The sequence below is a fragment of the Anopheles coluzzii genome, chromosome 2 (assembly GCF_943734685.1).
Source record: "Anopheles coluzzii chromosome 2, AcolN3, whole genome shotgun sequence".
NCBI lineage: Eukaryota > Metazoa > Arthropoda > Insecta > Diptera > Culicidae > Anopheles > Anopheles coluzzii.
Window position 1 is genome coordinate 21,708,301 of NC_064670.1, and position 12,099 is coordinate 21,720,399.

A 12,099-nucleotide genomic window follows, 5' to 3' on the forward strand; every position below is an offset into this window, starting at 1 on the left:
ATATATATATATATATATATATATATATATATATATATATATATATATATATATATATATATATATATATATATATATATATATATATACACACATATCTAGAGCGTTAGGACCACAACCATTATTTTCGCTTGTCAGTTGGAAATACTGCGCATTGTTTTATGTTTTATGTTTTATGTTTTGTTTTGCTTTCTTGTCCCACTTCTCATATCAACCAATATACTATGTTATACCAAAAAAAAGTAACGGAAACGATCTCTCATATTGTAGTGTATTACCCTTCCCCATATTCTTTTATATTTACTATTATAACGTTTTTTTGTTTCCCTCTCTTTCTTTCTTTCTCTATCTCTCCCTTTCTCTTTCTTTCTCTTTCCTTCTGTCTGTTTTGCATTTACCGCAATTCGGTTTGCTTGTTCTTTTTCGCTGTTGTATAATAATACCTCTTTGTTTATAAAAAAAACTATCTTTCTTGTTTTGTTTTTCATGTTTCCTCTTCTTCGCTCACTTTTCGTTCATTTAGCATTTTCATGTTTTGTCGTTCGTTTGTTTGCTTTCGTTTCGTTTTCTTGTTTGTATGAAAAATAAAACCTCTCAAATGATACTTCACAACCAACATCGGTTCCCGCTTTTAGCTTTTCCTTGTTTTGTTTTCCTTCTTTGTTTCTTCCTCTTTTTCTTATTCTTTTTTATTACATTCGTATAAATCGATACAATTAGCTATCCTCTTTCACTCACTTATCTCATCTACTTCTAATGGGCTCACTCATATGGTTTTGTTATTTGTTTTTTTTTTGTTATGTATTTTGTTGCTGCACTAGCATTTTGGGGGCGGTGGGAGGGGGAAAGGGAGAACAGGGAGAGGGTGAAATACCTATTGCACTCTCCATTCTCCCCCTTCCCCCCTCCTTACCTATCAGGGAGGGGAAGAGAACGGACGCAATAGAAAAGCAGTCCCCAAGACGCAAGACGCCCGACCCGACGAAGTGGACGCAAAGTGTGATTTTCATTGGCAACGTTCTTCTCTGTTCGTCACCGGTTCCGCTCATGTTGCGATGTTCGCGATGTGTCTTTCCCTTTTCTGCACAACCTGGTTGAGTTAGTGTATTCAATGTTTTGTTTTGTTAGTTTATTTGTTTGTTTTTTTTTTTTTGTTGTTGTTTATTTGTAGCAAGGATTAAGTATAGCGGGACACATTGCCCATTCCGTGTGTACGAATTATTGCCTCGGTGTACGAAGCACAGCTATTAAAACACGGCTAGTTGTACATATTGCACACACGTCAGTGGTATTCAGTGTGTGTAAATGCGTGTGTTTCGTGTCTGTGCGGAGTATTTGCTACCTTAACACTAAGACGTTATTTTTCTTTTTAAAAGATAACAAATATATTCTCTTACATGCTAAATTTCACTCGAATTTCCAGTTAATAAGCGCCATATTAGTTGTGTGTGTGTGTGTTTTATGGGGAATCTCAGTTTGTATTTTTTGTAGCGTGTGTGCGGAAATTGTGGGTATTTTACGTTCTCGTTCTGTTTCGTTCTTTCCCCATCAACCCACGCCACGCTTTCTGCAGAGATGCATATTTCGCTTCTGCTCATCACTCTATATTACCACAACCATCGGTCTATCCAACGACGTATGTATGTATCTTTCACCTTCTTCTGCACGAGTTTCGTAATACTGTTTCATCAAAAAACCAGGACAACACTTAGTAGTTAGCGATTAGTGGTTGATAAATATATGTATATAGTGGAGTGTGTTTTGTAGTTATCGATAGTTTTTTGTTTTACAAATTAGTTCCGTCCAATTCGTTGCTTGAGCCGCCCTCCCCCCTTGACTGGCGCGGCCTTCTTAGCTTAGCCAATAATGATCCCGTTGGACGTAATGATTTGCTGTTGTTTTTTTTGTTTTTGCATGTGCAAAACAGACGCCGCCCGTAACCTAGCGACGGCACATAGAGCTATGCGAAATTGGGATATGCTTGTACGGTTCATAGAAGGTTTAGTGCACATTGAGTTTAGCAAAATATAGGAGAAAAGAGGGAAGGGTGGGAAGTGTGGAGTACCGATGGGATAGAAAGTGTTTTTTTTTTTGTTTGTTTTTGTTTAAAGACTCAAAGAAACCATCACGTGCACTACACGAGCGACAGGACTCCAGGCATTGGGTTTTCACACACACACACACACACACACAAACACAGAAAGAAGACACACCGACTTATCTTTCCCTACCTAAACGTTGTCCTTCTGCAGCCTATCCTCACCTCCTAATCCTCCCCCCACCCTCACGTTACCCGCTAATATATACGTAGATGAACATTTATAAATCGGCATTTTACATCAATAATTTGTATGAATTTTTGTGGGTAAAAGGGGAATGGGAAGGTGAGGAGTGGGGGAGAGGGATGCTTTATCTATGCTTCGCACGCATTAAGTCTAATCACAACCGAAGACTGATATTATTATTATTATTATTATTACGCTAAACATGTGGTACGATTAGCTTTGCGCAACGGGGCAATTGCCCAGTTGCGCAAATGGTTAGTTAACGAGTGGGGAAAAATAGTTTTGCGTGTGTACAAATATATTGCTGCTGTGTGGTTAGAAAGTTTGCATCATTGTGATGTTTTGTATGCTTTCCGCTTTACTTCTTCCTTTTTTGGGGCGTGTGTGTCTTCTAACATTGCCCCTTCTCATTCGCGCGCTTCCTGATCGCAATTGTGTTGCGTGGTTTGTTTTTGATCCTCATTTTCACACACCCGCCACCCGGTGGATGTTTCACATCCATTTAATCACAACCTTTTCTAACAAATGCTGTTTGTTGTTGAGCACGTGCATTGGTTTTTGTGGGTACAAACGGTCCCTCTTTCTTTGGCCGCTTCGTCGATGCCGACAACTTTGTGACGAATATAAATATATTATAGTTATGTATGAATGAATGGTTTCCCTTTCGTTCTCCTTCTGACTTTCCCTTCTTATGTATCTACAACCACAAACTACACCCACCAGCTGGGTGTGATGCCTGTGCAGCTGGGAATAGCACGTGTGCTGCTACCCATACCCATGCACTGCGTATCAAAACTTATCAAACCTGCTTATCAGCTAGTACAACCATGGACCGACAGTGTGTAACAACTGTCGCATTGAATTGCTAATCTACTGTTGCCGAAGTACGAGCATAGTATGTGCATAGAGCGTGTGCAAGTAAACAAGTCCTGAACAGGCAGAATGTACGAAGAAGGTGGAAAAGGGTGTTTCCCCGTCAGCTGCTGGGACCGGGTAGAATGAAGCGAATGCAATCGCTGCAACTGCATTCGTGTGCATTGATATGTTAGGGGTCAGGGGGGGGGGGGGGTGGAGTGGAGAGGGGGGATTTTACATGGGTTTAGTAGCGCGGCGGCAGCGGCTTTAGTTGCCGTTTTGCTCGGTTGGGGATAATTCCATCTCCGCTCTGGATCGTCTCCGTTGGCAAAGCGGAGAAACATTCGGTTGGATGTGACGGAAACAGGGGTAAGCTTTAACGAAAATGTGGAAAAAAGAGACACAGGGGGTGGGAGTTTTATGCTTCCGAAGTCGACAGTCACCGGACAGTGTTGAGGCAGAGCAACAGCAGCTGGACGAACATGATGAGACCGGCCAACGGTTGCCACTGGGGACCGCTGCCATGCTGCATTGCGGCAGGATTTTCACCTACAAACGGATAGAAATATACCACGTTAAACGAGAGAAAAAACAACAACATCCAAACAAAGTCTACCTACCGTTGAGCACGTGTACCGATACCGTGGCCTGAGCAATGTCGGCCAGCGCACATGTGTAGTTGCCCGTATCGTGCCGATTGGCGTTGGCAATGTAGAGCCGGCTCATCGCACCACCGGGTAGCAGGTCGGTCTTGACGCTGGAAGTAGACAGATGCAATTCGAGAGCGCATTATTTCACCCGGTGATAATGCAACACAGATGGAACGCGTGGAGAATGAGAATGAGTGGTCGCTATTTTTAGAAGGGATTTTATTATAAAGAATGGATGGATCCACTGCAGGAGGAAACTGCTGCACAACATAGTTGTGTGCGGCCCGGTTGTCGTTCCAAAGAATCGTATATTTGAGCGATTTACAGGGTTTTGTAACATTTTTTTATTAAACTGACTTTCAAGTGAAACAAAAGTAGAGTTTGAAAGCCAAATACAGGGTTTTTCAAGGGTTTTTACGAGAAGGGATCCTTTTGTAATGAGAATTGAACTCTACGACACTCTCTTGGGATAGGCTCATTTGGAATCTAGTTGGAATTTTCTAAGGGTACCGTAGAATTCAATTCCTGTCACATAAAAAGTAGTGATGGGCGTTTCGGAGCGCACCAACGGCTCCGGAGCCGGCTGGAGCGATCATTAATAAAGAGGCGAATGAAGGCTGTTTACTCAAAGTTTCAATATAAAAAATCCCGTCACATAAAGCTCACTTCCTTTAACAAAGAGTCAAAAACCCAGTTCGTTCATATTAAAGAACTGAACGGTAGTTCTTTCGTTCTTTTAGTTTTGGGTGTTGTCTGTTCTTTCAGAAACAACTCGTATCTTTGTCTCTCTCGTTCAAAACAGTACATCAACAGTTCAATTCATTCATTCGTTCATTCATTTATCCATGTCACGAGAAGTTCATAAAATCTGCCGACAACCTTCAACGTTCTCCTGTTCAAAAGGCAATCTAAACTGTTTCTAAACTGACGCGTGAAGTGAACTGAACTATTCGCTCATTAACTTGAAAAAAACTGAACGAACTAATTAATTCCTGTACGTTAGTTTCCATCTCCGCAAAGCAGCAGAAGGTAAAGCTGTAACCACCCATCACCATCAACACCTGCCCCTTACCTGATGCCACCTCGGCTGGTGTCGTAGTTGAGCATTCGCATGCCGTGCTTCCACGTGACGTAGCTCGTCGGTTGCGGCACCCGGCTGATGATGCACTTCAGCTCGATCGTGCTGCCCGGTTTGTAGAACTTGTCCAGCGTGGCCTGGCCCCGCTCGTCTATGATCTCCACCCGTGGCACTGCGAAAAGACCGGCAACAGTTTGCCATTTAGCTCTCACCCAATGCTTGCAAGCGGTCACTCTGTATGTAGATGTGTATAGGCGTGTGCGAAACACTTACCGACTACGAGCAAGTACACCAGGTAGACGAGCGGCGGATAGGACGAGATCTGGCACTCGTAGTGGCCCTCGTCCCGCTCGTTCGAGTACTGTATCAGCAGCTGCCAATCGTTCGGTGGTTGGTACTGGAGCGAGTAGCGCGAGTCGCTACTGTACGTCTGCCGGCCGACGGTGATCAGATGTATCTCGTCACCCTTCCGCCGCACCCAGCTGACCGTTCGCTCGCGCAAATCGTTCACCCGGCAGTGCAGATACACGTCCGCCCCGAGCTGGGTGGTGACGTTCGCGGTCATGTTGGCATCGTCGAAGAACGGGTACGGATCGTGCGTGGTACTTTCGGCCGACTCGTCCTCCTGCTCGTCGTCATCGCTCGGCAGATCGGTGTACGGTACGGAGATTTCCTGCCAAAAGTTGCGCGGCAAACTCATAAACGGACTGCTCGACTGGAGGGCGGAAGATTCTGCAGAGAAACAGGGGGCGAGGGGAAGAATAGAATCAAAATAGAGATTCGTTTCAGAGGAAATACCAATGGAATAAGTCAGGAAAAAACACTCACTCAGCACCGATCCTGACACGCAGTGCAGCAAAAGGTAGATTGCCGCTACTCCATTGGCCGGCAGCTTCATAGCAGCATACTATTTTGTTCGACTCTTTCCCAAGTGTGTCAGTTCGTGTCCTTTTCCCTTTTGGCGGAGGCTTCTCGGACCTTTCTCGTCACTTTTGCTTTTTCCAATGTCAGTCGGTGCTGCTGCCCGTGGTCGGTGCTGTCGAACGCCGTTCACATCGCCTACTTTTCCAACACTAGCAGCTCCCGGCGATGGTTTCGATGGTGCATCATCGGCGAAGGGTGGAAAAATATGCTGCAAATGCGTGCGAACCTGTTATTACCCTAGACGGGAAGCGGAGTAGAATCGTTCTCCGACGGTAGGCATTTAGCCGACGGATGCATCCAACCGTGCATATGTAATCAATCGCAAACGGCAACACAAACGTACCCGCGGACGTGCCACAATGCACTAATCAATAATTCCGCAGTGTTGGATTTGGTCCACACCAGGACAAGGGGACCGCGACACGCCGTAGGAGCTCGGGAGTGCATTTATTCTCCAGTGGATTAAGCGTGTGCAACGTTTGCCTACCGCAGCATCCACTGGGTCTACTTACCTAAAGCTAGGATGGTTTAGCACAGCATCGTGCAGAGCAAATTACGCATTTTCTCTACAGTTGGCCCCGCAGGCAGGCAACACCAGCGAGGAAAGAGTTTCGCTTTGCTTTGGTTGCTTGGACCCGTGATGTTTTCCGGTTTACTTTTTGCTTCGTTTCACCTAATCACACAAACACACACGCACACATTTATCGACACACTGTACTGCTGCGGTTTACCGTTGTTTTTTCACAGAAGCACCGATTTTTTGGCACGACACGAATGTAAATGGTCACCACCCACACTGCTCCCTGCACCTTCCGTCACAGCCACTGCGGTCCGAGCAAGTGTAACATGTTGTGTGATTGTGTGTTTGTGTGTGTGTGTGTTTCTATGCCACCTAGGTTACTCTAGGAGGCCATGAAGGCAGAAAGTATGATGGCGCACTCTTGCTTCAGGGCGCTGCGATGAAAAGACGAAGAAAGGGACGCGCTATCGCCACGCGGGAAAAAAAAAACAACAGGGAAAAAGGCGGACAAGATACACACGCGAAAAACTTGCTGAGCTGTGCACACTACTGCTTACCCCCACCAAGAGGTCCACTGCCTTCCCAGTGTCCTTTCTTTGTGTCCTCGTTCGCCTGCACCTGCATCACTGGGGCCAAACCAAAGAGGAGGGCAACCAGTGGAATACAGGTATTTGACACGTTTTTCTCACCACACACCACAGCACAGTTCCAGCGTGGAATTAAAGCGCTTCTATTGCTATAGATTCTACTATTGGCGTACAGATTCGAGGGGCAGAAATTTGGTTAGAAGCTTTCCGAAGGAAGAAAAAGCAACACTGCTCTACGCTGCTCGAGATGATGCTGTGAGCAAGTGAGGGCTGCGCGTGTGTCTGTGCATTGTGCACGTGTGTGTTAGTACACTGTACCTGCAGGAAACGAAAGTTCTTCGTGATGGGGTATTAGGGGGGGGGGGGGGGGGGAGAGTAAGACGGTAAAAGGGGAGGTGTTGGAAAAGTTTGAGCGCGCTACAAAAGGCCTCCCCAATAATGCTCCCGCGCGAGAGCTTTCCGGTGCCGTGGTCCGGAGCATACACGGGAGCAAGTTTGCAAACCGCCGAGAGCCGCCGAGAACCGTGTACGGCGTGCGGAGTCACACGCATGGAGACGCGCGAATGCGCCGAATCAGTTGCGTGCGGAAAGTGTGCGTGTTCGGCGTGCTGGTGGAGTACTAGATGGGAATGTTTCAAATGTGACCAGTACTCGTTTTACCGTTCTCGGGAGATCAAAAGAACAAATTTGAACATAAAAATATGAAAAGATGGATTATCAATAATTCTTCAATCGTACACCGAAAACAACATAACCCCCTTTGCATGTACCGCTTAAGACGTGTAGCGATACAAAAAGAAAAGGCTATTTATATCGGAACAAAGAGCATTGTGCTCCAACAAGCATCGCAAGCATCTCACATCATCAATATCGTCGCCTACTATCTTAGCATGGAGGCATACGCGACAATACCTCTATTTATGTGGCGCGATGCAGCGGGACAAAAATAAATTGCCCGCCACAGCTCAGCGGGAGGTTCGGATCTGGGCACGGTTGGGATCCGGACCATCGGAGCATTAGACTAAAAAATCAGTTCCTCCATCAGAACGGCTCCACCCGGCCGAGGGCAGGTTCATTTAGCGTCAAGTGCTAACCGTGTACGGACATGGTCGGGATGAACGGCCGGTGTATCTAGGTGGGAAGCGCGATTCTCGTTGCAGTCTTACGTCGGGGTCTCTTGGTTCATCCCAAGCTCAGCAGGATAGGATGATGCAATTGCAGCAACCGGGGCTGGTGGCGGATTGTGTGCAGTTTTTAAACTGTAAGGTGCTTCCTATCGCTGTGATGTGTGTTGTTTTGTTAACCTTTTGTTTGCGTGTTTGTGTATGTGATTGTTTCATTTCTGTTCCTTTAGCCGTTAAACGCTATCTGTGTGAAGAGTGCGAGGATCCAACGGCGAATGATGCAACCCGGAACACCGACGAGCCAGCCGACGAGGAGACGTATTTGAATGTGTTGCAAAGCAAACGGTCACTTCCCGGTGTACGGGCTCGATTGATAGCGGAATGTGACGGTTTGTTGGAACGGTTGGAAACCGGTGCCGTAAGTACACCGAGTTTGGCTGAACTGAAGCATGTGACGGAGGCGGATGACGCTTACGAAAAGCCACTAAATGATGAGGAGGATGATTCGTACATTGATATGAGTGGAGCGAACACTCTGAAAGCAGCAAACACTAGCTCGTCCAACGTTAGTATGGTTGAGCTAAAGGACGACCTAACCGCAGATCCCGATGAACCAAACGAAGATGAAACAGACGAGGTACCGTTCGGCCAGGTAGAAGAAAACTCTTACGACCTCACCACCGATCAGATCCTGTACGACGAGTGCATGCAGGAGGTTGGCCACGAAGGACAGGAAGTCCTCGCTTCTACACCAACTCCTCGCACACCGACGCCGGAAAATGTAGCGTCCGATAGCCAGTGCCCGTACGGGGGGCTTCCGGCATCGCATCTGCGCCTGCAGCAGTCACCCAAGCACGGCACACTGTTCAAGCAGGAGAAGCGGCTGTTTTTCGACCAGTTCAAGAAGTACTACGTGGGGCTGATCGGCAAGTGGCTGCTGGTGTACGGCAGCCACAACGATCTGAAGCCGCTGCAGACGATCTACATCAAGTGCATCAAGCTGGACCTGAGTCTGAACGAGCAGATCAACGAGAAGCACCTGTTCCAGATCATTACACAAAGCGACTCGAAGGTACACTTCCTGTCGCCCAGCTTCCAAGACCTGAACGAATGGATCGTTGCGATCGAGAACAATCTGATCGAACGGGTGGCCGATCGGCCGGTGGAGGAATGCGCCGCCTTGCAAGCGTGCCGTAAACTACCCTTACCACCTTGTCCCGTGCCTGTGGGCGACGGGAAGGATGAGCCGGATCAGCGTGCGGCGAACCAGGTGGAGGATGGAATTTACGAGGAACCGTCGTTGTGTCTCAAGACGGAAGCCATCGCGAAGGCTAAGGCGCACGGGTACGACACACCCAAGCCGTGCTGTGGCAAGGTGGCAGAGAATGTGACCGTTGGTACCAACGGTGGAGTTTGCAGTAAAGAGAGTGTAAGTAACTCACCTGCAAGCAGTAAAAAGCCTGATTTGCCAGCGAAAAGCCCCGACACGGGTGGAGGAACAGCTGCTACACCCACGCCCGTGAAGAGTTGGCTCAGGAATCGTTTCAACCGATCAGCCCCGGAACCGGGGGAAGTGAAACTGTCCAAGAAGGCGCTGAAAAAGCTATCGTTTGAAGAGCTGCCCACGTCGGAGGGTAGCGCCGGCAGTGTCGAGCCGAAGTCGCCTTCGAAGTCGCCTGTGCAGCCGGCGCCGCCTTCGCCCAAATTCACCCTCACCACTACGCCCACCAGCAAGGGTACGAAAATAAACATGATAATTAGTCAGCTGGAGGCGAACGGGCAGCTGAACCTGCTCTCCAAGCGGCTGAACGATACGACCAAACGGTACACGTGGGTAACGGACGGTGTCACCGGTTGATGGAGCGTCGGCACGGTGCTGTTTCATTTTAAGTTTTGTCTTTTTCGAATTAAAAGAAGTGCAATGTGATCTTAGCTGAGCAATAAAACCAAATTCAATGTGAAGCACATTTCAGGCGTGGGGGAATATTTTCCTTTCTCTCTTGTTTGAGTAAAATTCCATAGAAAACTTCCCTTTGAAAATTTAACTGGAAATGTCAAACGAAAACATAGAGCTGTCAAAACGGTGCTAGGGGCGCAAAAAAACATCGCATGCCAGATGTAAACAAACGTCTGCCCGAAACAACAGCAGGCTCTGTGCGAAATAGTTTCCTTTCCTTCCGAAAACACCTCAAGCTGGAAAATGAATATTATTTAATAGAAATAAAACCTTCCAGACTTCCAGTACGGTAAGTGTATTATCTCGCCGAAGACAGTAAATTGTGCTAATCGCTGTAGCTTACCCGCTTCGCACACCTCACAGTCTGCTTCCGTCGTTCTACTGATCGGCTGGCAACTTTGATGGGATCGGCGGAACCACGGTCCCGTGCCTGGACTGGGGGCGAGCAATGGAGCATGACCCAAACCTGAGATCGGAACATTCGGTGCTGCGGTCGTTTTTGCTGTTTCGCAACACCACCGAGCGGACGGTGGACGTGTACTGGGTGAACTACTCCTCCCGGTTCATCCACTACACGACGCTGAAACCGAAGACGGGCTGCATGGTTAACACGTACGTTACGCACCCGTGGGTGTTCAAGGACCGGCAGTCGGACGAGCGGATGCACGTACGGCACCAGCCCGTCTACCTGCCCGAACCGTGGTACACAAACTTCAACAGTGCCGGGCGGCTGACGAGAAAGGAGGTGAACATTCACTTTCCCGTGCGCACACTGATGGACAACTGTCTGTGGCGCATCGTCGCCCTGCTAGCGGACAAGGAGGAAAGTGCACTGCACGAACTGGAGATACCACGCGTGCTCAAGCAGGAGCTGGCGGAGAAGCGAAACAATAAAGTAAGGAAAAAATGAAAACACTAACCACTGGCCGCAGTCCTTCCGCGCATCGATCGGAGAATTGTTCGAGAGAGAGAGCGAAAGAAACGAACGTTGAAAAACTCCACGCCGTAAGTAACCACGCCGATTTTGAAATGATCATGTTCCATTTATTGTTTTTCCATTGCACACAACTAGGTATATTGCCCCTTTCTTTTTGCGCGTGGTGTTCGGGTTTACACACTTTAACCGTGACATTAACATGCTTCGCTCTACATTTAACGTTGCCTGTAGTACGACGAACGCAGCACCGGTTGCGCCAACTAATCAAGAGTTACCGGTTGCGACCGGAACAGCCGCGAGAAATATCATCATACTTTCTTATTCATTTTATTTATAACGACCGATTCCGAGACGATTGGAATACATACATTCACAAAAATTGGGGTGCACAATATGCTAGAGCTTCTTTACTGTTTCCATTCCGCTTTCATTTTCTTTTCTCTAACAACAAATGATCGCTACTATCATGTTTAAAAGGTTTTTTTTTCTCTACTGGCAATAGGTACACCATATCTAACTGAAATAGAACATATTTCTCATACACTTGCCGCACACACTATACGCACACTTCCGGCTGCGGAAGCGCACGATGTGTCTGTGTGTCTGTGTGTGAGTGTGTATGTTGATATATTTTTGCGTGGTTTGCCTAATAGTGTCCATTAAAAATTGTTTGTTCATTTTGTACTCTTTTTTGTAGTCGCTTTTCCATTCGCAACATCCCACAATTGTCCGTTACTATTCTCTTAATGATGTGCCGTCGAAATATTTCTAACTTTCTGCCCTACAGAAGTGTCGCCTAAATCGTCGGGGAAAGGATCTCTTGACACCGGTTCAATGTATCCGTTACCCTGTCTCTCTCTCTCTCTCTATTTCTCTTTATACGAATACTATATCTTATCTGTTCGACTATCGCGGGTTTATTACATTTTGTACAACATAATGCGTTACCGTTTTGTTTTTTTTTTCCGTTTTCCATAGACTAAAACGACCATTGGGTTTGTGACTTGATAAATGGATGTACCGAGCATCACATTGCCCCTATCCAATCCTGGCTGAACGTATACTAAAACATAATCCTACTCATAATATGTGGTACGGGACTGAAATGCTTTCCAAACCACTTTTCAAGTGATTTGCGTTTCGAAGGCATGCTTCCAGCTGCTATGCTTTCTATATGGCGCA

General features: G+C 46.9%; 3 protein-coding genes across 3 annotated transcripts; 2 read left to right on the forward strand and 1 right to left on the reverse strand.

Annotated features, from left to right (window-relative positions):
• Positions 1-78: 78 nt before the first annotated feature.
• LOC120952701 (zwei Ig domain protein zig-8) lies at positions 79-7,254 on the reverse strand. Its single transcript, XM_049606013.1, has 6 exons — positions 6,305-7,254; positions 5,697-6,000; positions 5,142-5,600; positions 4,863-5,040; positions 3,761-3,897; positions 79-3,689 (listed from the first exon to the last, which is right to left on the reverse strand). The coding sequence occupies exons 2-6, from the start codon at positions 5,764-5,766 to the stop codon at positions 3,580-3,582; spliced, it is 954 nt and encodes a 317-aa protein (XP_049461970.1). The 5' UTR covers positions 5,767-6,000; positions 6,305-7,254; the 3' UTR covers positions 79-3,579.
• An 8-nt stretch (positions 7,255-7,262) lies between these two features.
• LOC120952700 (uncharacterized) lies at positions 7,263-10,049 on the forward strand. Its single transcript, XM_040372162.2, has 2 exons — positions 7,263-8,160; positions 8,254-10,049. Exons 1-2 carry the CDS (start codon positions 8,106-8,108, stop codon positions 9,879-9,881), a joined length of 1,683 nt encoding a protein of 560 aa, XP_040228096.2. The 5' UTR covers positions 7,263-8,105; the 3' UTR covers positions 9,882-10,049.
• Positions 10,050-10,137: 88 nt separating this feature from the next.
• Positions 10,138-11,986, forward strand: LOC120952702 (protein Vhl). Its single transcript, XM_040372164.2, has 3 exons — positions 10,138-10,269; positions 10,344-10,875; positions 11,896-11,986. Exons 2-3 carry the CDS (start codon positions 10,429-10,431, stop codon positions 11,923-11,925), a joined length of 477 nt encoding a protein of 158 aa, XP_040228098.2. The 5' UTR covers positions 10,138-10,269; positions 10,344-10,428; the 3' UTR covers positions 11,926-11,986.
• The last annotated feature ends 113 nt before the right edge of the window (positions 11,987-12,099 follow it).